Consider the following 20,881-nt stretch of genomic DNA (forward strand, 5'->3'; position numbering starts at 1 on the left):
AAGAGTTTGCGATATTGGGTTAGAGGAGCTTTTAAAGAGCAGTGGAAGCATGGAAAGATTGTGGAGTTGACTAAATAGCATGATGATTCCTCTACTACCTGAAAACTATGCTTATTCTTGTTAACGTGGTAGCTGAGTTTCAATGCAGGACAAGATTACATTATTTTTTGTGTGTGGCTGAAATTTATGCTGGTAATCAGCTCTAAAAGGTTGGAGACGCATGGAGTTCCTAATACATAGCTTGTTACCATGTGCAAATATAATGATTGGGATTTAAGAGAAATTAAATTAGAATGTAAGTAGAAATTTCTGGCACTGAATGTTAATACAAATGACTTCAACTCTTATGCTCCTTCTCAGCAGAGTACATGTCAAGCCAAACCAGTCTTTTAACTAATACTTATTTATTCTTGGAAAAAAAAGCTACTACTGCCTACCTTTTCTAGTACTGCCTACCTTTTCCAGTATTAACAAAACTTCTATATTAAAAGAAAGCAAATTGCTTTTTTTTATTGAAAATAAGATGGTTTTTTATTAATTTTGTAATCTGTCAGATCAGTTGTTACCTGATGTAAGCATGAAGTCTTGCAATACCAAAAATGTTTGTATTTCAAACCAGCATTGTTGTTTAATTTGATGTCCTTCCTCCCCACCCTCTAAAATCACTCTAATTTCATATATATCCATTTTTTTTTTCAGAGTGGGCCACTGGTGGTTGGTTTAGAACCTCAGGAAGCCAGTGACAGGCTTACCATGTTTCAGGTACTATTAATTCTAAGATTTTTCTTATTGCTTAATGTTAACAACTAGGACTAGTTTAGTTAACAACTAACAACTGAAGGCTCTGAGAATGAATCGGGATAGTTGGACTAATTTTCACTGGTACATAGGGTTACTGATCAGTCAAAACTGTTTTAATGTAATGAAAGCTAAGGTGACATTTTTTCCATACATTTTCAAGGAATGCTGATTAAAACTGTGTTTTTAGGATCTGAGTAATAGTAACTAGGTATAGATGTCTGGAACTGAGCCTATTCTCAAATTTAGTGTATTTGGCTATAAGCTGTTCTTGTGTTTATTATTGTGTCTTTTTCATATCTGCATTTTTGCCCATTTCTGTTTGTTCTTCTGTTTGTCCCTTTAAAAAAAAATACTGTCTGGTTCTCCTGTTCAAATATTTATTTTTACTGTGGCTAATTTATGTTCCTGTAATGATGACTTCTAGTTGTTCTCTTTTTTCCACAGTGCACCTCTAAGCATAATTTAGTTACTTAAATACATTTCATTGATCTCTCTCTCTTTAGAATCGATTTGATAATCTCTTTCGGAAATACATTACTTACACTGATGGAGAAGAACTTTTTGGCTTGCCCGTTACACAATATCCTCAGCTACTTGAAATAAAGAAGCAACTGAATCTTTTACAGAAACTCTATAATCTATATAACAGTGTCCTTGACACAGTCAGTGGGTACTATGATATTCTTTGGTCAGAATTGGATGTTGGAAAAATTAGCAGTGAACTTGTGGAATTTCAGAACAGGTAAGAAACTGGTTCTGTGAAAGGATAGCTAATTTTTTTTTTTTACTTCTTAAATATAATACTTAGCACTATTAATTTTAATTGAAAAAATGTATTCTTTAATAATTTCCTAAGTTAAGGAAGCCAGATTTTGCTCTAAATATTGAGGATTATTTGATTATTGCTCCTTAGAGAGCTTTGGATATAAATTTTTCTTCTCTTCCTTTGAGCATACATTAAAGTTTGTGCAGTTTATTTTGTTCATAAAGGAAATGTACCTTTTTTTTTGAACATTATTAATCATGAGAGATAGAGATTTACCTGAGATATCTAAAATAGAATATTTTTGCTACAAAACTAGAAGAACAGAGTTTTTGCAAGAGAATAGAGCAGTCCTTATCATGAACCTCACCAAAAGATGAAATCTTTTGTAGATGTAAAGTGATTCAATTGTAATTGATGGTCATTTGGAATAGAATTATGCAGATACACTCCTTAGATCGAGCCTGTAAGTATCCAGTTATTGCTCAGTGAAATAGTTTGGTAACAGTTACATACAAAATCCTCAAAATACAGGGAACCTGAATTTGGAGGATATGTCATCTACTGTTAAAACCATATATGATGGTTAAGTGGGAAGTGGGATATCCGCATATATGTGAAAAAGCTTGGATTATTTTTATGTAGATGCCATAAGCTTCCTCGAGGTGTAAAGGAGTGGCCAGCCTTTTTTGACCTGAAGAAGACTATTGAAGACTTCTGTGAATGTTGCCCATTGCTGGAAAGTATGTCAAGTAAGGCAATGATGCCTCGGCACTGGAAGCAAATAACAGAACTCACTGAACACAACTTTGTTGTAGAAGGTGAAACACTGAGACTGAAGAATATTATGGAGGCTCCTCTACTCAGATATAAAGAGGAAATAGAGGTATTTAGAAGGAAGATAAATGGATGCATGAAACTAAACAATGTGCTTAAATAGATATCTGAGTAGCAGTATTAAGAGCATAGAAATAGGCTATCAGTAAAGTTTTCTGTGTAAAATAATGACACGTATTTTAGTGTAAACCCTGTATAAAACATGTAATGTGGCTCACAATTAAATCATTTATGAGGATGTTTTACAATATTTAAGGTATGATAAATAATCATTGTATCGTTCTAGTAGCCACACTAACTTTACCATATTGTGAATTGATACATGGATTATTAGGTATGGTGTTCTCATGTCTTTAGATCTTTCCTCTTAGAATCATAGAATGGCTTGGTTGGAAGGGACCTCCGCTTAATAAATAGTTGCTCTTCAGCCTAACTAGGGTTAAAGGAAATAACAGTTAGATTTGGATACCAAAGACCTGAATAGTTTATAACTTGTTTTGACATTCTGTTTATTTAAAAGGATATCTGCATAAGTGCTGTGAAGGAAAGAGACATTGAACAGAAGTTAAAACAAGTGATAGCTGAATGGGACAACAAAACATTTATCTTTGCAAACTTTAAAACCCGTGGGGAACTTCTTTTAAGAGGAGACAGCATATCAGAAACAATTGCTACCATGGAGGACAGCTTGATGATTCTTGGCTCTCTCATGAGTAACAGGTAACAAGAAAAGCAGAGTCTATGTGTATGTGAGTTATAAATACAAGCAAGAGGCTTTATTTCACAAAGGGGAAGGAAAGTAAACATCTAGATAAAAACTAAAAGCTTTCTTGTCCTTGAGCTGTTCATGGGCCACTTCTCATTGTCGATATTCCTCTATTTAAATATAATTTGAAATGATGTGTTCAGATTTCCTGACTAATTAGTTGAACAGTTTCCATGGATGCAAGAGTGGTGACAAACATAAAAGGGAGCACTGCCCTGTTGTGGCAAGGGTCCTGCTGGAATTACAGGCACTGCTATTTTGCCCCACTGGTAGGTCACCACCTCTTTTACAAAGATTTTTTCTGAAGGTACTGAAAATCCCTATTAAAACGAGCTACAAATTATCTCGTGCAGAATGTCAAAGCCCCTTGATAAAACAAGGAACACAGATCCTGACAAAAAAAAAAAAAAGGCAAGAATATTCCTCCTTCTCATGTTTGAGGACTGTGTTGGCTTTCAAGAGACTTGTTTCCTCCTTAAATTAAAAAAAAGTTGGTTTTATTTATTTTTAGATACAACACGCCCTTCAAGACACAGATTCAAAAATGGGTGCACTATCTTTCCAACACGACAGATATCATTGAGAACTGGATAACTGTGCAGAACTTGTGGATTTATTTAGAAGCTGTTTTTGTCGGCGGTGACATAGCAAAGCAACTTCCAAAGGTTTTCAGATCTGCCTTTTTTTTCAGTTTGAGCTTCTATATCTTAAGAATAAGCCGTAACTGTGATGTCATAATGGATGCAGTAATTTATGCTTCATTGTCTTAATGGTTAGAAAAATTAGACTTAGTAAGACATTAGCTTACCAATTCCTACCACAATATTGTATTAGAAAGAATAATAAAAAAGTCCTCAGGTTGATCTCTTTATTTCTAGACTGTTAAATTATTAAGTGTAAACCAGTACTTGTGTAAGTACTGTGCTTAGTATCAGTATTCTTAGGTTAATCTATTAATATTTGTCAGTAGCTCAGTACTACTTGCACTTTTGCTAGGAATCTTAAACTTTTCTACATTGCTTTTTGAATTAAAATTAATGTAGTTTTTAGAAAAAGTCTTCAAATTTGGAGCATGCATTCTCAAGAATAAGACATTTTCTGTGTTTTTCTCTAAGAATGTTTGAAAGCGGATAGCAGGTTTGTCAGTGAAGTATAAAATAAGTTCTATTATGCAAGCAGATTTGATTTTCTAAGCTGAAAAGTCTTTGGGACTGGACTCTGGTGATTACTTGTGAGAGGATTACTGGTGCCGATTTTTCCAGAAGGTTCATTTTTCCTTTTCTTGTTTTTTTTTCCTTTCTCCATTGCTTCACCTCTCTATATTTAAACAGGAAGCAAAGTGTTTCTCTAACATTGATAAATCCTGGGTAAGGATCATGACTCGAGCTCATGAAACACCTAATGTTGTTCAGTGCTGCATTGGAGATGAAATCATGGGACAGTTACTACCACATTTACTAGAACAGCTTGAAATCTGTCAGAAATCACTCACGGGGTAAGATTAATACAATACCAATCTGAAGGAAATGGTTGTAAATTATGTAACTAGCTAAAGAGCAAGTACTGTCGCATGGACTTCATAAAGATCCTGTTTTTATTTCACTATGAATTCAGTTGAACCGAGTAAACAAGGTAGCAGGTTGATGCAAATCTTCCAAAAATACTGTTAGTACCTTACTGCTAAGTATTTGATTAGTGACTAAGCTGTCACTGTCTTTCTCTGATGACATCAAAACTGTTTGTGTCTGGTTTCAATTCAGCAGGCAGGCTAGGTTTGTATATTCTTCCAGATCCTTCACAGGTGTGGGAGAAATTCAGAATAAGACAACTAGGCAGCAAGTAGCTGACCTAGGTTAAAAACACTAGCTTCAAAATAATCTCTTTTCATATTAGTAGTGATTACATTACATAGAAAACAACAAAGGTTTCAATGAAATTATTTCTGGTAGTCTTAAAGCAGGTGCTAAAAATGAAGGTATGATTGATAAGAATTGTTATTGCTACCATGAATAATAATAAAAAAAGCAATAATGCATAGTAAGAAATGCCACATTTAAAAAGGAAAGGATGTATAAAGTAACCTAATTCATTTTCTGTCTACTCCATCTCCTCCTAACAAATATTCTTAAATGCAGGTACCTGGAGAAGAAGCGCCTCCTATTTCCACGATTCTTCTTTGTATCAGATCCTGCCCTATTAGAAATTCTTGGCCAAGCATCAGATTCTCACACTATACAAGCACATCTGCTGAGTGTCTTTGACAACATTAAAACTGTCAAGTTCCATGAAAGGGTATGTACTCCCCAAACCTTGAAGTTGCATTCTTTCAGATTGTTAAACAATGCATGATATCAGTTAAATAGCAAGCTGAATTGTCTTCTGTGGCTATATGTAGGCTAGAATCAGAAGCTCACCAGAGAGGATGTTTTATGAGCGTGTTTGTATGCTTAGATTGCCTGGAAAAATGTTGTTTGAAGAAAAGTTTTCTTACACTGTTTATGAAAAGAATAAATTGCAACACAGGTTTTCTTTTAGCTGTGTGTGTATGTATTTCCTTAGACATTTGCTACCTTCCCATGCGTGAAATTCTTTTGGTTGTCCATGTTCCTTAACTTCCATGTTTCCATTATTTTTTATTTTAAGTCTGCAACTTTTGTTAGGATATGCACTACAAATGGGGAAAGGTTTCCTTCTCTTGTTACTGGAAAATGAGTACCTTCATTGAAATTGAAATGAAATTTGAGTGTTAGTAGTGTACTGAGGTTTGTCTCCTTCAGATGGCAATATTTTGTTTAAAGCCTTTATTCATACTTAAAGCAATGATTTTATTATGTTCACATTTTGCTTAATAGATTGGTATGATTTGTACGTATCTAAATAAATTTAATGAAATGCTAGCATGAAAACAGTTGTAATAGAAGTAATAATCAATCTATAAATCACAAATTGTTCTTTTCTTGCTTTTATTAGATATATGATCATATATTGTCAATTAGTTCACGAGAGGGTGAGACTATTGAGCTGAGAAGACCTGTAATGGCTGAAGGTAATGTGGAAATTTGGCTCAATTCTCTGTTGAAGGAGTCCCAGCTGTCACTGCACCATGTTATTCGCCAGGCAGCTATCCATATTCAGGAAACTAGTTTCCAACTGATTGAATTTCTTTCTACCTACCCAGCCCAGGTAAAATCATTGTTAAATCAATGAAAAATTGCTCATATATAGATTTGTACATTGGTGGGATTTTCTTCTCTTTGAAATTAAGATTGCAGCTGGATGCAAAACTGGTATTTATATTAATCTTAATCAGTGCAATCTTTTGAATTCCAATTTAGATATCTGAAAACAAAAGATTAAAACTTACTCTGAAGCTCTTGGAAAAAAAAAAAAAAGCTGAGTACAGTAAATTACTGCAATAGAGCTAATGCTACTTCTTTTCACACTTAATACCTGACTACTAAGGGAAAAGTGGTAAGGTTGTGTGTTTGTTTATATATTCAGGAAGAGCTTCTTCACTTGTGATCAGGAATGTGATTGGAGAAGGAACTAAAAGTTAATGAATTACTAAAGAAATATTTTAAATTGAAACATTAATTATTTTGATAGCCTATTGGTTATTATATATTATGATGTAAATTATATTAAACAGTTGTATTACTGTTGCTTGGTAGGCTGTGTCTCTGAAACTGAACTGCGTTCTTTTATAGATGTTTATACATGGAGTTGGGACACTTAAATGCGTGGATTCTGTCACTTCTATAAGGAAGCATAGAAAAATAATTTTATACAAATAGAACTATTTATTTAGACTATCTGTGTCTGTGAATGTACATTTAAGAGGAAGGTGAAAAGATGAAGCATACCATTTCATATTTCCTAAGGTTGGGTTGTTGGGGATCCAAATGATTTGGACAAGAGACTCAGAAGAAGCTTTGACTAATGCCAGGTATGATAAAAAAATTATGCGAAAGACAAACCAGTTTTTCCTGGATCTTCTAAACACACTGATAGATATGACAACAAAAGACCTTAACCCAGTTGAACGAATTAAATATGAAACATTAATCACTATTCACGTGCATCAGAGGGACATCTTTGATGGTCTGGTAAGTACTGAAAAATGTACTGGGTTATGAGGTGGTAGCCTTATAAAACAGTGTGGAATGTCAAGTAGACAACATAGCTGTGACATCTGAATGCCTGCCTGTTAAGCCAAACAATTTCTGTAAGGATTGTAATGATGTTGTGACTTGGAGTCTTACAGAAATGTTGGTGTTTATTCAATCCGTGTCATAGCTTCTCTTTAGGAAATTCGGTGTTGTGTTCTACCCCAGCAGTAGAAGAATTTTATGATGTTCTGTGTTGGCCAGTCTAAGTTAGATGCTGCTGTTGTGTGGTCAGTTTAAAAAATTCTTTTTCTCATATACTGTGTTGAAAGTAATCATCCTTTATGTGGGCTACATTGTGATTCTGAAGGAATAAATAGAGTAAGTAGTGTTATAATAACAGAAGAAAGCTTGTAGTTGGTTGAAGCTGCTGTCAATTAAAGCTGCTGTCTGGAACTGTTTTAATAGAATATCTAATTACTTAGGGATTTATTTATTCACTTTACACCTTCTCATGCTGCCACAGGATACTAAAATTAGGAAAATAAGGCATTTACTCCTTAAACATTCAAAATCTAGGCTGGCATGCCTTTTCTCTATAGGAAGCTCTGGACTTGACTGAAATTATGTTGTCTGAGGAAGGGATTACTGATTTTTTAACCCACTGCTGATAGATAGGTGCCAGTATGGGACCAGTTGTTTCGACTTTAAATCATCTTACCAGCAATCTTATGAAAAGTATCATTTTTAGTTACTTTACAGTTTGTCAACTTTGAACACCTGCCAGCTCTGTTGAATTTCTTGACTAATATCTTCACATCATCACATTGTCTTGAAATACCATTTTCTTCCATTTTTCATACAGAAATTCTTATGACTTTTGTGTTTTTATATAAAGAAGCATGTCATATTATTTTTATTGTATGTACATATTATATGTAAAAATAAAATGATAGAGTTGAATAGTTAAATGATAGAAATAGGAATGCTAAAGTTAATTCAACTTAATGGCTTTTGTGTGAGGCTATGAACTGTACATTTGTACTTGGTGTTTCCTTTGCTTTAGTGTAGTTTAAGAGACAGCAGTAACACTTTGAGAATTTTTGTGGTAAAAATCAAAATAAGATCTCCACAATTCTTGTGTTACTAGCACATACTTTATCTTTCATTGTACTTGTAGTGCTGCGTTCACAGTACTTCTTAGATAATACAAATGCAAAAATAAATGTTACACCAGTCTTGTATTTTTCCTCTTTTTCTTTTTTAAGGTTTGCATGCATATTAAGAGTCCTACAGACTTTGAGTGGCTGAAACAGTGTAGATTTTATTTTAATGAAGACAATGATAAAATGATGATTAACATCACTGATGTGGGTTTCACATACCAGAATGAATTCTTGGGCTGTACTGACAGGCTTGTCATCACACCTCTTACAGACAGGTGACAAAGACTGATTTTGTTCCTTTTTTCTTTGACCCTAAATCTGGGCTTTTACACAAGTGACTCAGTCATACTTTCTGGATACAAAATAGATCTCTGCAGAGTTTATCCATCACAGTCTTACTGAAGCCAATAAACTTACATTAATATTTTTGGTTCTATGTCATATAGTATGGAATAACTAACAGGTTTATTTCTGCCACAAGCTTATGTTTCTCGTGCATACGATGCATGAGACTATGATCCTCTTGTGTATAATATTAATAAACCTGAGGGTCAGGTACATCTGACAGATACAATATGTAGATAGAGGACAAAGATGTGTGTTTACAAGCAAGCTAATGGTAATAGCTAAGGAAGAATAAACAGGGAAATCAATTTTATTCAGCTGCAGTAGGTTGCAGGTTTTTGATCTAGAATGATGTGGCAGTAATTGCAAGACTATTAAAGGAAAGATCCACTCATCTAACTAATAACACAAAGTGATTTATAAATAAACAGTAACAAAATAAGACATTTGAAGAAAATATTTTTTAAACAACATAGCAAATTCTAGAGCTTCTATTTATATATAATTGGTAGAACATGTTTTATTACATCACATGTTTTGTTTGTGAAAATGGGATGCATTGTATAATCAAATTTTAAAGATGGATAGCAGAGCAAAAATAGCTCTCTTTCATTATTGTCTCCACAGTATAACATAGTTAAGAGCTGCTTCAGCTTGAGTAACCTAGGAACTAAGCTATCCAAATGGATTATAGAGATTCTCTGTAATTTTTTCTTCCATTCTTCGTATTCCACTTTACATTTGAGGAGACTAACCGTAATATTGCTCACATCATGGTTTTTCTTCTGATTGATTTAAATCATGTTCACATGCATTTTGGCACTTCCTCATCTCCGTCAACAAGGACTTCCTCATATGACACGCTTGAGTAAGAGCCTCTGGCACTGCACAGAAAACCATATATTTCAGTCCTTTAGGTAATAATTTCTTGTTGCCTTTTAGATGTTACATCACTCTGGCTCAAGCTTTAGGCATGAATATGGGTGGAGCACCTGTGGGGCCTGCGGGAACTGGAAAAACTGAAACTATCAAAGATATGGGACGGTGCCTTGGTAAATATGTAGTTGTCTTCAACTGTTCAGATCAGATGGATTTCCGAGGACTTGGGAGGATCTTCAAAGGTAAGTTGTGGACTATATGAGTTACAAATGCTCAGAGAATAGCTTTATAAATCAAGATCAACATGTAATAAGCAGTTGATTCTCTGCCTTTTAATAACTGCAAGTAATGAATACCTTGTTAATGTAAAACACCATTGCAACACTCCAAGAAATAGAAAAGTCTGAAAAGATTAGACAGTTTGTGAAAGGATATCTTATAAATATCTTTAAAATAATCAAGGAGGACTGCCAGATCAAAAAGAAAAAGCTGTGTACTAGTAGAATGTGTTGGTTTCTGATTTCAATTTTTTTTTCTCCTTACAAATGTCAAAGTTCTTATCAGTTGAAAGAAATGAATGAGTAGCAATATATATACATAAAACAAGTCTTGGCATACCTTACTGATGGTAGATAGAAACAAGAAGGCACCAGAAGCTGATATCCATTAGTGATTGCAGATGACATATTAGAGGTCATGTGGAGGTCCTTGACTGTTTTCTTGTTGTAAATTTGGTGATGATTTCCCCCTCCTGAAAATACCTGAGGAAGAATGGAACATTGGCACAGAATGACCCCCATTTTTTTTCTGAATGAAACTGACCATGCTGTTTATTTTAATCTGAAAAATAAGCTATTGATATCCTGTCATATTTTCAAAGATTTGTTACAGGGATTTTCTTTGGGTAGAGAGGAACAGGAAAACATTGAAGATACTGATAGAAGAATTAGAGATCTAATCATGTTGTGTCCTAGAAGGGCTTATAGATTTTTGAAAATTTGTACATTCTTGCTTTTCCTTTTCCCAATGACTCAACAGATTTTTTTTTTTTTTTTCCTGAGCAGAGGACTGTGAATTTTAGTGGGTAAATTGCACCAAAAAAAAAAAAAAAAAAAAAAAAAAAAAAAAAAAAAAGATTACCAACATTGTGGACAAATACTTAGTTGTGCCTTTCTTTGAAGGTCTTGCTCAGTCTGGCTCCTGGGGTTGCTTTGATGAATTCAATCGTATTGATTTACCAGTACTATCAGTAGCTGCACAGCAAATTGCAATTGTGCTGACATGCAAGAAAGAACATAAGAAAAGCTTTGTTTTTACCGATGGAGATAATGTGGAAATGAATCCTGAATTTGGCATTTTTCTTACTATGGTACGTATTCAGTAGGTTTGTAATATACCAGTGATAATTGTATGATCGTTTCTAACCTGGTATGTTATCTGCACTTGCTAACTCTGTCAGTCAGCTCTTTGTACTCAGTGACAGTTTGAGGAGTAAGTATTACAACAAAAACGGTTTACTCTGTCTTTTTGCATTGACATCAAACATCTGCAGTTAAGAAATCAACTGATTTGCTACAGCAGCCATAAAGGCAAGTCACCTATGTGTCCCATAATTTCTGAATGCTACATTTGTGTTTCCAAAATATGTATTTTACAACAAGTGCAGAAAAATGACCATAGAGATTTAGTTGGAAATAGCCAGTCAAAACAGGACTTGCAAGACATGTGAAATCTAGATTTGGAGAGTTCAGGTATAACATTTTTTGTACCTTGTGGATGTAAATTGATTAAAATGCAGTAGGGATATGATGGTCAATCTGCCTGACAATTCACTTTTTACATGTAATTTAAAGCTTAAAAGTTACTTTTGTCTAATCCAAGTGTGTCCAACCCATAGCCCACTGGCTGCATGTGGCTCTGGACAACCAGTAATGTGACCCCACAAGATTGTATACTTTTGATTTAATTATGTGATTCTTATGTGATATTTTTCATGACTTGATTGCACATAGCTCAGGTATGAGCTTTGTAAGCAAGAACAGAATGCTGTGGAGGGGAGTTTGCAGTGCAGTGCTGAATCCACCTGTCACATCTGCCACACAAACTCAGTCTAACTAAAATGCGCATGTACTGTATCTTAAATGTACTTGTGCCGTTTGACAAGTAAAACACATTGGTTACCAATAATAATATTTTAGTAACACCTACACCTGTAAAGTCATGTGTTTTTTGTTGTTAAGAAGACATGTAAGTTTTCTTATTTAATTTTTAAACTTGGGCTTCCGTCATTTCTTAATATAATTTAATAAGTTAACACATTCACTGTGGGAGAAACATCCGGAGTACTCTTACATCTTCAAAAGCTCAGAGGAAGTATAAAATAATTTGCAATATGTTTTTAAATACTTTTGCAATGTGTATTGGATTAATGTTTTTGCAAATTGTCATCAAATCTGTGAATTTCATGAAGTCCAACGGGTTGAATCACTGCCTATTTCAGGAGTTCCTTAAAAGTTTGGAAGCTCATTGTAGGAACATCCTTTTACTTTTCTGAAGTAAGGAGGTTAAGTAAAGGTAAAATGCTGAAAAGATTTTGAGATTTGCAAAATGAAATCAGGTCATTTACGGAATTAAAAGGAAAATTTATTCCAGAATATGAAAATAAAACACTGTCCTGTGTACAGCAGAAGATATGCAGCTGTGCTTTCTGTTCTGGTAAACAAATCTGAGAGTGTGTTTGAAGACTGCAAGAAAAAAAAAAATCATCAATTTTTCGGTATATTTGCAACTCCAGTTTCAGTTAACATAAATACATTACCTTCAAGTTTTCAAATGAAATGTATAAAGTTGCAATCAGATGTTCAAATCAAAGAAAAATTTGAACATGTCTCTTTACCAGACTTTTATAAGACCTCTCTTACCAGAGAAAATACCCCTCACTTCAATCATACTTTATTCATATCATCACTTTTTGGCAGCACATCCATTTATGAACAACTGTTTTCAAAGATGAGAAACAAAGATAAACATTAGATCAAAAATCACTGATGAGCACCTTGAGAACTTACTGATAATTGCAACCACTTCCATCAGACCAGACACTGATGCTTTAGTTTTGCAAAAACAAGGTCAAATATTCCACTAGTTTTATTTATTTTTTTCCTTCTTTTAAAATAAAATGTTTTTGAAAAAAATATAAAAAATGAAAAAAGTTTCATTACTTATATATGTTAACTTTTATATATTTTATATGCGGACCAGGACAATTATCTTGTCTCAATGTGGCCTAGGTAAGCCAAAATTTTAGACACCCGTTGTCTAATCAGATAATACGTTCCTTTGTTGTTTCTTCAATTTATGCAAGGTGCAATTAACTTCAAAAATTGTTATTTTCTCCAGAATCCAGGATATGCTGGACGACAAGAACTTCCTGAAAACTTGAAGATCAACTTCCGTTCAGTGGCCATGATGGTTCCTGATCGTCAAATTATAATTCGTGTCAAGTTGGCTAGTTGTGGTTTTATTGCTAATGTTGTATTGGCAAGGAAATTCTTTACATTGTACAAGCTCTGCGAAGAACAGCTATCAAAGCAGGTGATTTTCTTTTGAGGAAAGAATTATCTTTAGGAAAAATTATAAATAGTGACACAAATTATTGGTATTAATTTGTGTATTTACCTATTAATATGCCTTTATCTCAACCTGAAAATTTGCTCACTTTTAGCATTCCAGTTCTTTTTGACATCCCCCTAAAGGATTGACTGTGTGGTGCTCAGAATCTGTTGTAATCACAGCAGATGTTAGGAGACATTTGTGCTGCATGTATCACTTCTTATACCATAAATGATAAAAAAAAAAAGAGTTGTTTCATCCCCATAAACTAAGAAAAATGTTTCCCAAACTTTGTGTATCTTCTAGGTGCATTATGATTTTGGCTTGCGAAATATATTGTCAGTGCTACGCACATTAGGAGCGACAAAAAGAGCAAATCCTACGGATACTGAGTCTACCATAGTTATGCGTGTGCTGAGAGACATGAACCTGTCTAAACTGGTAAGCTCTGAGGACCTAGTAAATTAACTAGTTTGTACTTCAGAGCTATTTATTTTTGGGAAACACAGTTTAAATCTGTTCAGGTGTTCACTGGAATATTGCCTATGGCCTTTTACTCTGATGTTGTCTTGGAAATGTTGCATTCCCTGTATGATTTGGCCTGTTCAGATTTTTTGTAATAAACATGTTTCCACTGCTACTTACAGAAATAAATTACCAAATAGGAGTATATAAGAGCATCTATGGAAGTTTTGGCCTAATGTTTTCTCCTTCTTGTATTTAATCATTCTTTTAAAATAATGTTATTTGTACTAATGAGTACCATTTCATCTGATTTAAATTGTTAATGAAATCTCTTTTCAATAACTTCTGATTATTGGAAGATCTCATTTTATTGTGTTCTGCTAGTATGTCTACCACTTGGAGGGTTACCATAGGTGGTTACTTAGATTTTGAAATATTTCTTCAGCCCATAAGGGTTAAGGGTTGTCTTTCAAGATGCTTGGAAAAGTAAAATAGGTTTTAATTTTTTTTTTTTTCTTTTGACTTTCACTAGATTGATGAAGATGAACCCTTATTCCTGAGTTTAATTGAGGATCTATTTCCAGATATCCATCTTGATAAAGAAAGCTATCCTGAACTGGAAGCTGCCATTGACAAACAGGTAATATTTCTGTCGATTTGTACTTTTGTGGTGGTACTAGCATGATGACTTGTCTAAAAACATTACTGGTTTTGAATCTATCCAGCTAGTAATAGTAAGCTTTTCTGTAAATCTTCAGTATTGGCATGTGTTGTGTGAAAAGGCAAACAAGTTTGGCAGAAAATAAACCCCCTTGCTTTCCAGCTCATCCTCAGATATCGGAGGGGCAGCTTAGCTTAGATTCTGAGCAGTGTCCAATTCAGTGCTATAAATCTGATCTCATTCAGTATATGAGCTATTGCTGTTAAGGATTCACAAATAATGCACAGCCAATTATTCTAAATGGGCTCTCACAACCACTCTTAAGGCATTTAGCCACACTAAATGAGAACTCTCCTCTAGTGATTAGTCCAGTTTGTTAAATCACCAGATTATAGATTCATTTGGTTTGGCAATGACAAATACACTGCCTGCAAAACATGTGAGATTAACCAAGATCATGAATAATACAGCTGACTGCAATTGTGCTAAATTATTGAATAACTCTACAGAGACCTCTAAGTTTCCACAGAAGCACTTGATGCTGCTGAGTGTGCAGATCTCATCCAGTAGAAATCCCTATGACGGGGAAGATATACCCAGCCCGTCAGCTGGTCCCAAAAATCAACTGCAGTCTGCTGACTTATCAGTGATGGTATCTTCCCCTGAAATCCTTCTCTCTTAAGCCATTTTTATACTGTTTTCTTACTTTGAGGTGGAGCTTGAGTGACTCTAGTCAAACATACCTTTGTTTTGCAAAATTCACTCAGAGAACCTGTTTTTGACCAAAGTGGAAAACTGCTGGCTTGGGGCTGGCTGAGAGAAATAAGATAATTGATCAGTCCCATCAGTATCATCAAGTCCCCATCCCTGCAGGATAATCATATTTGGCCATGGGACCTCCACCCTGCTGAACACTCTATGTCATATTTTCCCTAGAGTTGGCATACCAGGCTCTCCTGATGTTCGCTAACAGCTAAGGTCACAGGTCACGCTGCTTAGAGGACTATCATGGAATGGATTTCCCAGTGTGTTCCACCAGGGGAGTTTGCCTTCTCTCACTCAAGAGGTGGACATTTCAATAAGTCACCTCTAGTAAATATTCCTTGGCATGTAATTATTGGTCTTATTCTAACAGATGTCACTGAACTGTGATTGTGACAGCTTGTGTTTTCTGTGTGAATCATTTGTGGTGATCAGTTTGGAAAATGTCTGCGTACGTTTGCCTTATGTGAATCTAGATTTAATGGTTATGTGAAGTCTATTAGATAGAACGTGAGCTTAAGGAAAGATTTTCCTAAAACGGCATTTCTTCTATTTTGGTTTTCATCAGATCTTTTGAAACACTAATAGGATTAGCGTAAGAACATCAGTGGGATAGAGAAGGTTAATGAAGTATGAACACTTTCACAGTCAGCTTTATTAAACATTCCTCCAGAATTTGAAAAATTCCTCAGATAATTATGTTACAGTAAAGCAGAGAAATAAAAAACTCGAAAAAACCCCAACCAACTCTTAATAAAAGGTTACTGCTTTTTTTTTTACTGATAACATTTTCTGAAATTGGAATGTATTTGAACATATTTTAAACACAGAAATTATTTTAAAAATAAATTATAATTGGCTTTTTTTTTTTGGAAATTTCAATTGTATAATACGATCGTGAGTTTTAAGAATTTTTTTTACTTGGTCAATGACATAGACAGTGGTCTGTATCCTTAAGACGTTGTTCCAATTTTTCTCTTACTCATTTCCAGCTAAGTCACTTTCACAAGTAATAGTAATATCATTGTAGTGAGATAACTTATTTAAGCTTGTAACTAGTAAAAAGTGGGAAAACATCACATCTTTTCTCAGAAGGATCATGTGAAGAAGTTTCTCAAAGGTCTCTCTGTACACTGATAAATATCTAACAAATTTTTTGTAGAAGAACTTTTGGGTATTGTAGACACTTAAGGAACTTCATAATTAGAAATGTCAACAATAATAAAAAAAGCCTTTCTGAGAGGTAAGTGAATGACACTTTGTAGCTATGAAAGACATTGCTAGCAAGAGTGTTTCTAAAGTTCCTGTCTTTTCTTAAAATGACAGAGTAACTCTAAAAGAGCTAGAAAAGGAAAATAGTTTACCAGAGCTTACTGTACTGAGTACAGATTTGAACACCAAACAACTTCTTTTTCCAAATAGCTGTTATATATGCAAACTCTTTACAGAGTCGTCTTTGATGAAATATTTATAAAATATCAAGATGTCCTGTGGACTGAAATAGTGGTGTTTTGTATTTCTGACACTACCCATAGGTGGAGGATGCTGGACTTGTTTGTCATCCTCCTTGGAAACTGAAAGTTATCCAACTTTTTGAAACTCAGAGAGTAAGACATGGATTGATGACATTAGGGCCTAGTGGTTCAGGAAAAACTGCTTGTATCCACACTTTAATGAAAGCCATGACAGGTATGTGACCATTTTTACTGTAAAATGTTATAACATTTTGCTTTGTTTCTTTATAGAAAGCCTCAATTATATCATTGTGAAGATAAATTAATGGAAAAATTAATTTCAGTATATTGTGATACTAAATAATATTGTGGTGGTATCTTTTAAAAATACCTCACTGATATTCAAAGTCATATAGCATACAGATCCAGTTTTGCATACATCAGAAGTCTTTATTCTAGTGACACTGAGATCAGTACTGTCTGGGTAGGCAGCTGGAGCAAGTGGTTGAAGTGTCTCAGATTCAGCTGAGGTAATGCTGAAAGCTTCTCATCATCATAAGTATTTAGCCCTTTTCCTTTTTGAACTCAATTAACAAGACAGTGTCTTCATCTGCAGTATAAAATAGCTGCTACTTCTATCAATTTTTTCCAGCTACAAACTTTACCAAATAAGTACACGGTTTCTTATAATGCTGAATACTTATTAAACTATCCATTTGCATGTAAAGCTTTTGAATTTTTAAAAGTTCTCTGCCTTCTGAATATAAATACCAAAACTAACTAGGGATGTGCTTGCCTAGACTGTGGACAGCCACATCGTGAAATGAGAATGAATCCGAAAGCTATAACGGCACCACAGATGTTTGGTCGTCTTGATGTAGCAACAAATGATTGGACAGATGGAATATTTTCTTCTCTCTGGAGGAAAACATTAAGAGCCAAGAAAGGTATGACAAAAAAGTGCAATAATACTTAAAAATTCTCCATTCTAAATGATTTATGTTCAAACTGTGGAGAAAAAAAATTCTGTTTTGCAGAATTTGCTGATCTCTTTCTTTGAAATGATAGACTCTTGCACAAAAGAAAAGTGAAAGATCAAAATCTTCTCCCCCAGCAATGAAATGTGACAAAATTTTGGTGCTGTCAGCATTTTCACCTGGTCTCAAACTACCATAACAGAAGGGTGTGAATCTCCTTTGGGAGTGTCATATCTGGTAGCCCTGCACATATCATAGTTCATCTCAAATGGCACTGGTAATTCCATTTAAGTAATCAGTTTCTGCCTGGCATATAAAAAATAATCTTGTCATATTCTTAGCCTGATATTTTAGTTAAAGAAAAGGCCTTGATAACTTGGTGCTGCACAGATTCTTCTTTCTTGTGTCTGAATATTAGTATGTGACGTTATCATTAGGCCTATATGACTAAAGTTGGAAATGAATAAAGAAAATCGAACATTGTTTATTCAATTTTCCAACAAAATTCATACTCTTTAAGTATACAGATTCCTTGCAATAGAAAAAAAAAAGGATTTAATTTTAATAGTTTTGTTTCAAATTTGGAAATGTAATACCCTTGAGAATGTAGCATGGCATTAACTGTTGATTCTATTTTTTCCCTCAGCATGAAATATTAAGTTAGCACACTCTTGTAACTTTCTCAGTAAGATTCACTATTTGCAATACTTTTGTAACGCATGTTTATGAAGTGAACTCCAAAACATCTCATGCCTGAGAAACCTGCTTTGTAGTTATGAAAATGCAAAGGTATTTGGGTCAGAGGCGAGAAGGTTACTTAGCCTGAACCATCTTGATTTGTGCCTAGCAAAACAGCACCTAGGCATAGGAAGTAAGGACTCTGAAGGCAGATGAGATTGGGATGATCTCTGGCTACAGAGCCATCTGGAAATGCCCAGCAGGGTTGGAAACCTGAGAAGTGGGGAGCTGGAAGCCAAGGGAGCTGCCAGGGCAAAACTGTTTCCCACTATTTAAGTCATGCAAGTAGGACTTAAACCTTCCTAGGAAACACATGCAGGTGCTGAGATACATTTCCAGTACTAAATTGAAAGAGTTTGAGGAACTTCAAAGGGATCAGGATCATGTTTATAAGCATAGGTATAAAAAACAAGAATCTTGATTGACCTCCGTTAGATATGAAAGTAAGCGTGCTACTTGAGAGAGTGGCTTTTCAAGTGTTTCTTTCATTTAATCTCACTAGCATGTTGGAAACAGATGAATGTTGGTTTAAAATAGGTCTGTTGTTTCTATCTTTATGTTGCTTTCTGTAACTTGAAATAAATCCAATTTATTATTAAACTGAAGGATGAATCTGTAAAACTCTGTTTCAGGCTGTTACAGACTGATGAATTATGCTTATGACACTTTATATACTGAGCAAAGGATAATTATTATGGTAAGGTGACAAAAATGTAGCACTTAATTGAAAGTGAGTAATGGGAATGGAAATTGTATTTAAAGATGAGATTGTAGCTGTGTTCATGAATTCAGAATTAGTGCAAAATATATTTAAAGACAGAAGAAACTGGTCCTTGAAAGAAACTGAAACTTTTTTTCATAGGCATTTTTGTCAATCATTTTGGACTGCAGGTGACCACATCTGGATAGTTCTTGATGGTCCAGTTGATGCTATTTGGATTGAGAACCTTAATTCTGTCCTGGATGACAACAGGACTCTAACACTTGCAAATGGAGATCGTATACCTATGGCACCAAATTGTAAAATAGTCTTCGAACCTCACAATATTGATAATGCTTCTCCGGCAACAGTCTCGAGGAATGGGATGGTATTCATGAGCTCATCAGTTCTCAACTGGAGCCCTATCCTTGAGGTACAGTAGCAAATAATTGTATTTGCTTATGTATGGAAAGTTTTCTTTCTAGCATTCAGCAGTTCACTGTTGTTACTTTAGGACTTAATTTTGTGGTTAGATATGAAACAGCTTTTATCCTGTATAAATTTATATCTGAGAATTTAAAATAACAATGTTTGTGGTAGTTTGTATAAAAGATGTATTTTTTTCAGAACATAGTCAACATACTACACTTTTAAAAATTTGGATGTTTCATATCTCAACAAATTTGTAATTCAAGGTATTTTATGCAGTTGAAGAACAATTCCAGTGTCAAAATACCAACTTTGTAGCAGCTCCTGCTATAATTTCAGAGCAAGGAAAAATAAAGAGCCAACAGGCTAGTTCAGGAATCTAGCAGTCCTCAAGAAAACAGAGGTTCTCTTGATATTTATTGAACTTGACTGCAGTTGGCATTTAAAACCATAAAAAAATCAATGCAGGATTTACAAATTTTGATTTTTATATGTGTATTCTTACCTGATAAATGGTCAATTTAACATTCCTAGAAGCAAAATGTTTAAAAAGTGTTTATGTTCTTTCTTTCTGCAGTTTTGTGTCCAATGGTACTGTTAGGAAAACAGAACGTGTTATAGATGTGTTTTAGAGGGAAGAACAGTATATAACATATTCAAATTTCAATCTGATTTATAAAGATTTTTTCTTATAGATGTTGTCTTCCACATGCCCAAGCACATAAAAAATCCTCATCTTGACTGACCACTAGTAATGACATCGATATAGTGAATGACGCATTTAGAGACTTGAGCATAAATGTCTTGGTTAAGATGAAATACAAGGGTTGACAAGAATCAACCTAATGTTGCCCAGTAATATCTCTCAACAGAACTTTCAACATTAAACTTCAATTTTCTGAAATGGTGGAGACAATGGCAGTAAAGAAAAAAAAAAGTTTTCAGGTTACTTTTATTTTTATTATAAAGCCATTTATTGTCTTAGAAACTTACCCATAAACTAGGCTTCTCAGGATTAACCCTTTTTATTTCTTTAATTAAATTAAAATAAATATTGATTTATCTTTATTTTTTGTCATGTTTAGGCAGTCTTATTGATGGTATTTTGTTGACATTATTGTGCTTTGATAAAACAGGAAATGTTTCATGAATATCAGAAATTGAAACTTTCTTGTTTCTAAGACTAATTCCTGTTCTCATAAAGAGAGCTACTTAATTAGCTTCTTTTGAAAACCAAGTTAATGTATTTCTCTTCTGTGTAATCCTAAATTAACATTTCTTCATTCTGGACTTTCAACTTTATTTTTAAGCTAGAAATAACGCAGTCTTCCAGTTTAAGAAAATAGAACATAATTTATTCTCTGTTTGCAGATTCAAAACAACAAACCTTTATGGGTTACTGTGAGTTCAGGGACTGAAT

The 20,881-nt window shown here is 34.2% G+C and overlaps 1 protein-coding gene across 1 annotated transcript in view; it reads left to right on the plus strand.

Moving 5' to 3' along the window:
- DNAH5 (dynein axonemal heavy chain 5) overlaps positions 1-20,881 on the plus strand; it is a 110,336-nt gene that overhangs the window by 33,949 nt on the left and 55,506 nt on the right. The window contains exons 26-43 of the mRNA XM_031589455.2: positions 700-762; positions 1,305-1,543; positions 2,210-2,450; positions 2,922-3,121; positions 3,679-3,832; positions 4,499-4,662; positions 5,303-5,459; positions 6,138-6,350; positions 7,049-7,273; positions 8,542-8,714; positions 9,727-9,905; positions 10,845-11,032; positions 13,063-13,257; positions 13,582-13,716; positions 14,273-14,380; positions 16,699-16,852; positions 17,418-17,564; positions 19,224-19,465. Of these exons, the coding sequence (XP_031445315.2) occupies positions 700-762; positions 1,305-1,543; positions 2,210-2,450; positions 2,922-3,121; positions 3,679-3,832; positions 4,499-4,662; positions 5,303-5,459; positions 6,138-6,350; positions 7,049-7,273; positions 8,542-8,714; positions 9,727-9,905; positions 10,845-11,032; positions 13,063-13,257; positions 13,582-13,716; positions 14,273-14,380; positions 16,699-16,852; positions 17,418-17,564; positions 19,224-19,465 (3,177 nt within the window). The remainder of the gene's footprint in view (positions 1-699; positions 763-1,304; positions 1,544-2,209; positions 2,451-2,921; positions 3,122-3,678; positions 3,833-4,498; positions 4,663-5,302; positions 5,460-6,137; positions 6,351-7,048; positions 7,274-8,541; positions 8,715-9,726; positions 9,906-10,844; positions 11,033-13,062; positions 13,258-13,581; positions 13,717-14,272; positions 14,381-16,698; positions 16,853-17,417; positions 17,565-19,223; positions 19,466-20,881) is intronic.

This window comes from Phasianus colchicus, chromosome 3, assembly GCF_987193195.1.
Source record: "Phasianus colchicus chromosome 3, bPhaCol1.hap1.1, whole genome shotgun sequence".
In the NCBI taxonomy this organism is placed as follows: Eukaryota; Metazoa; Chordata; class Aves; order Galliformes; family Phasianidae; genus Phasianus; species Phasianus colchicus.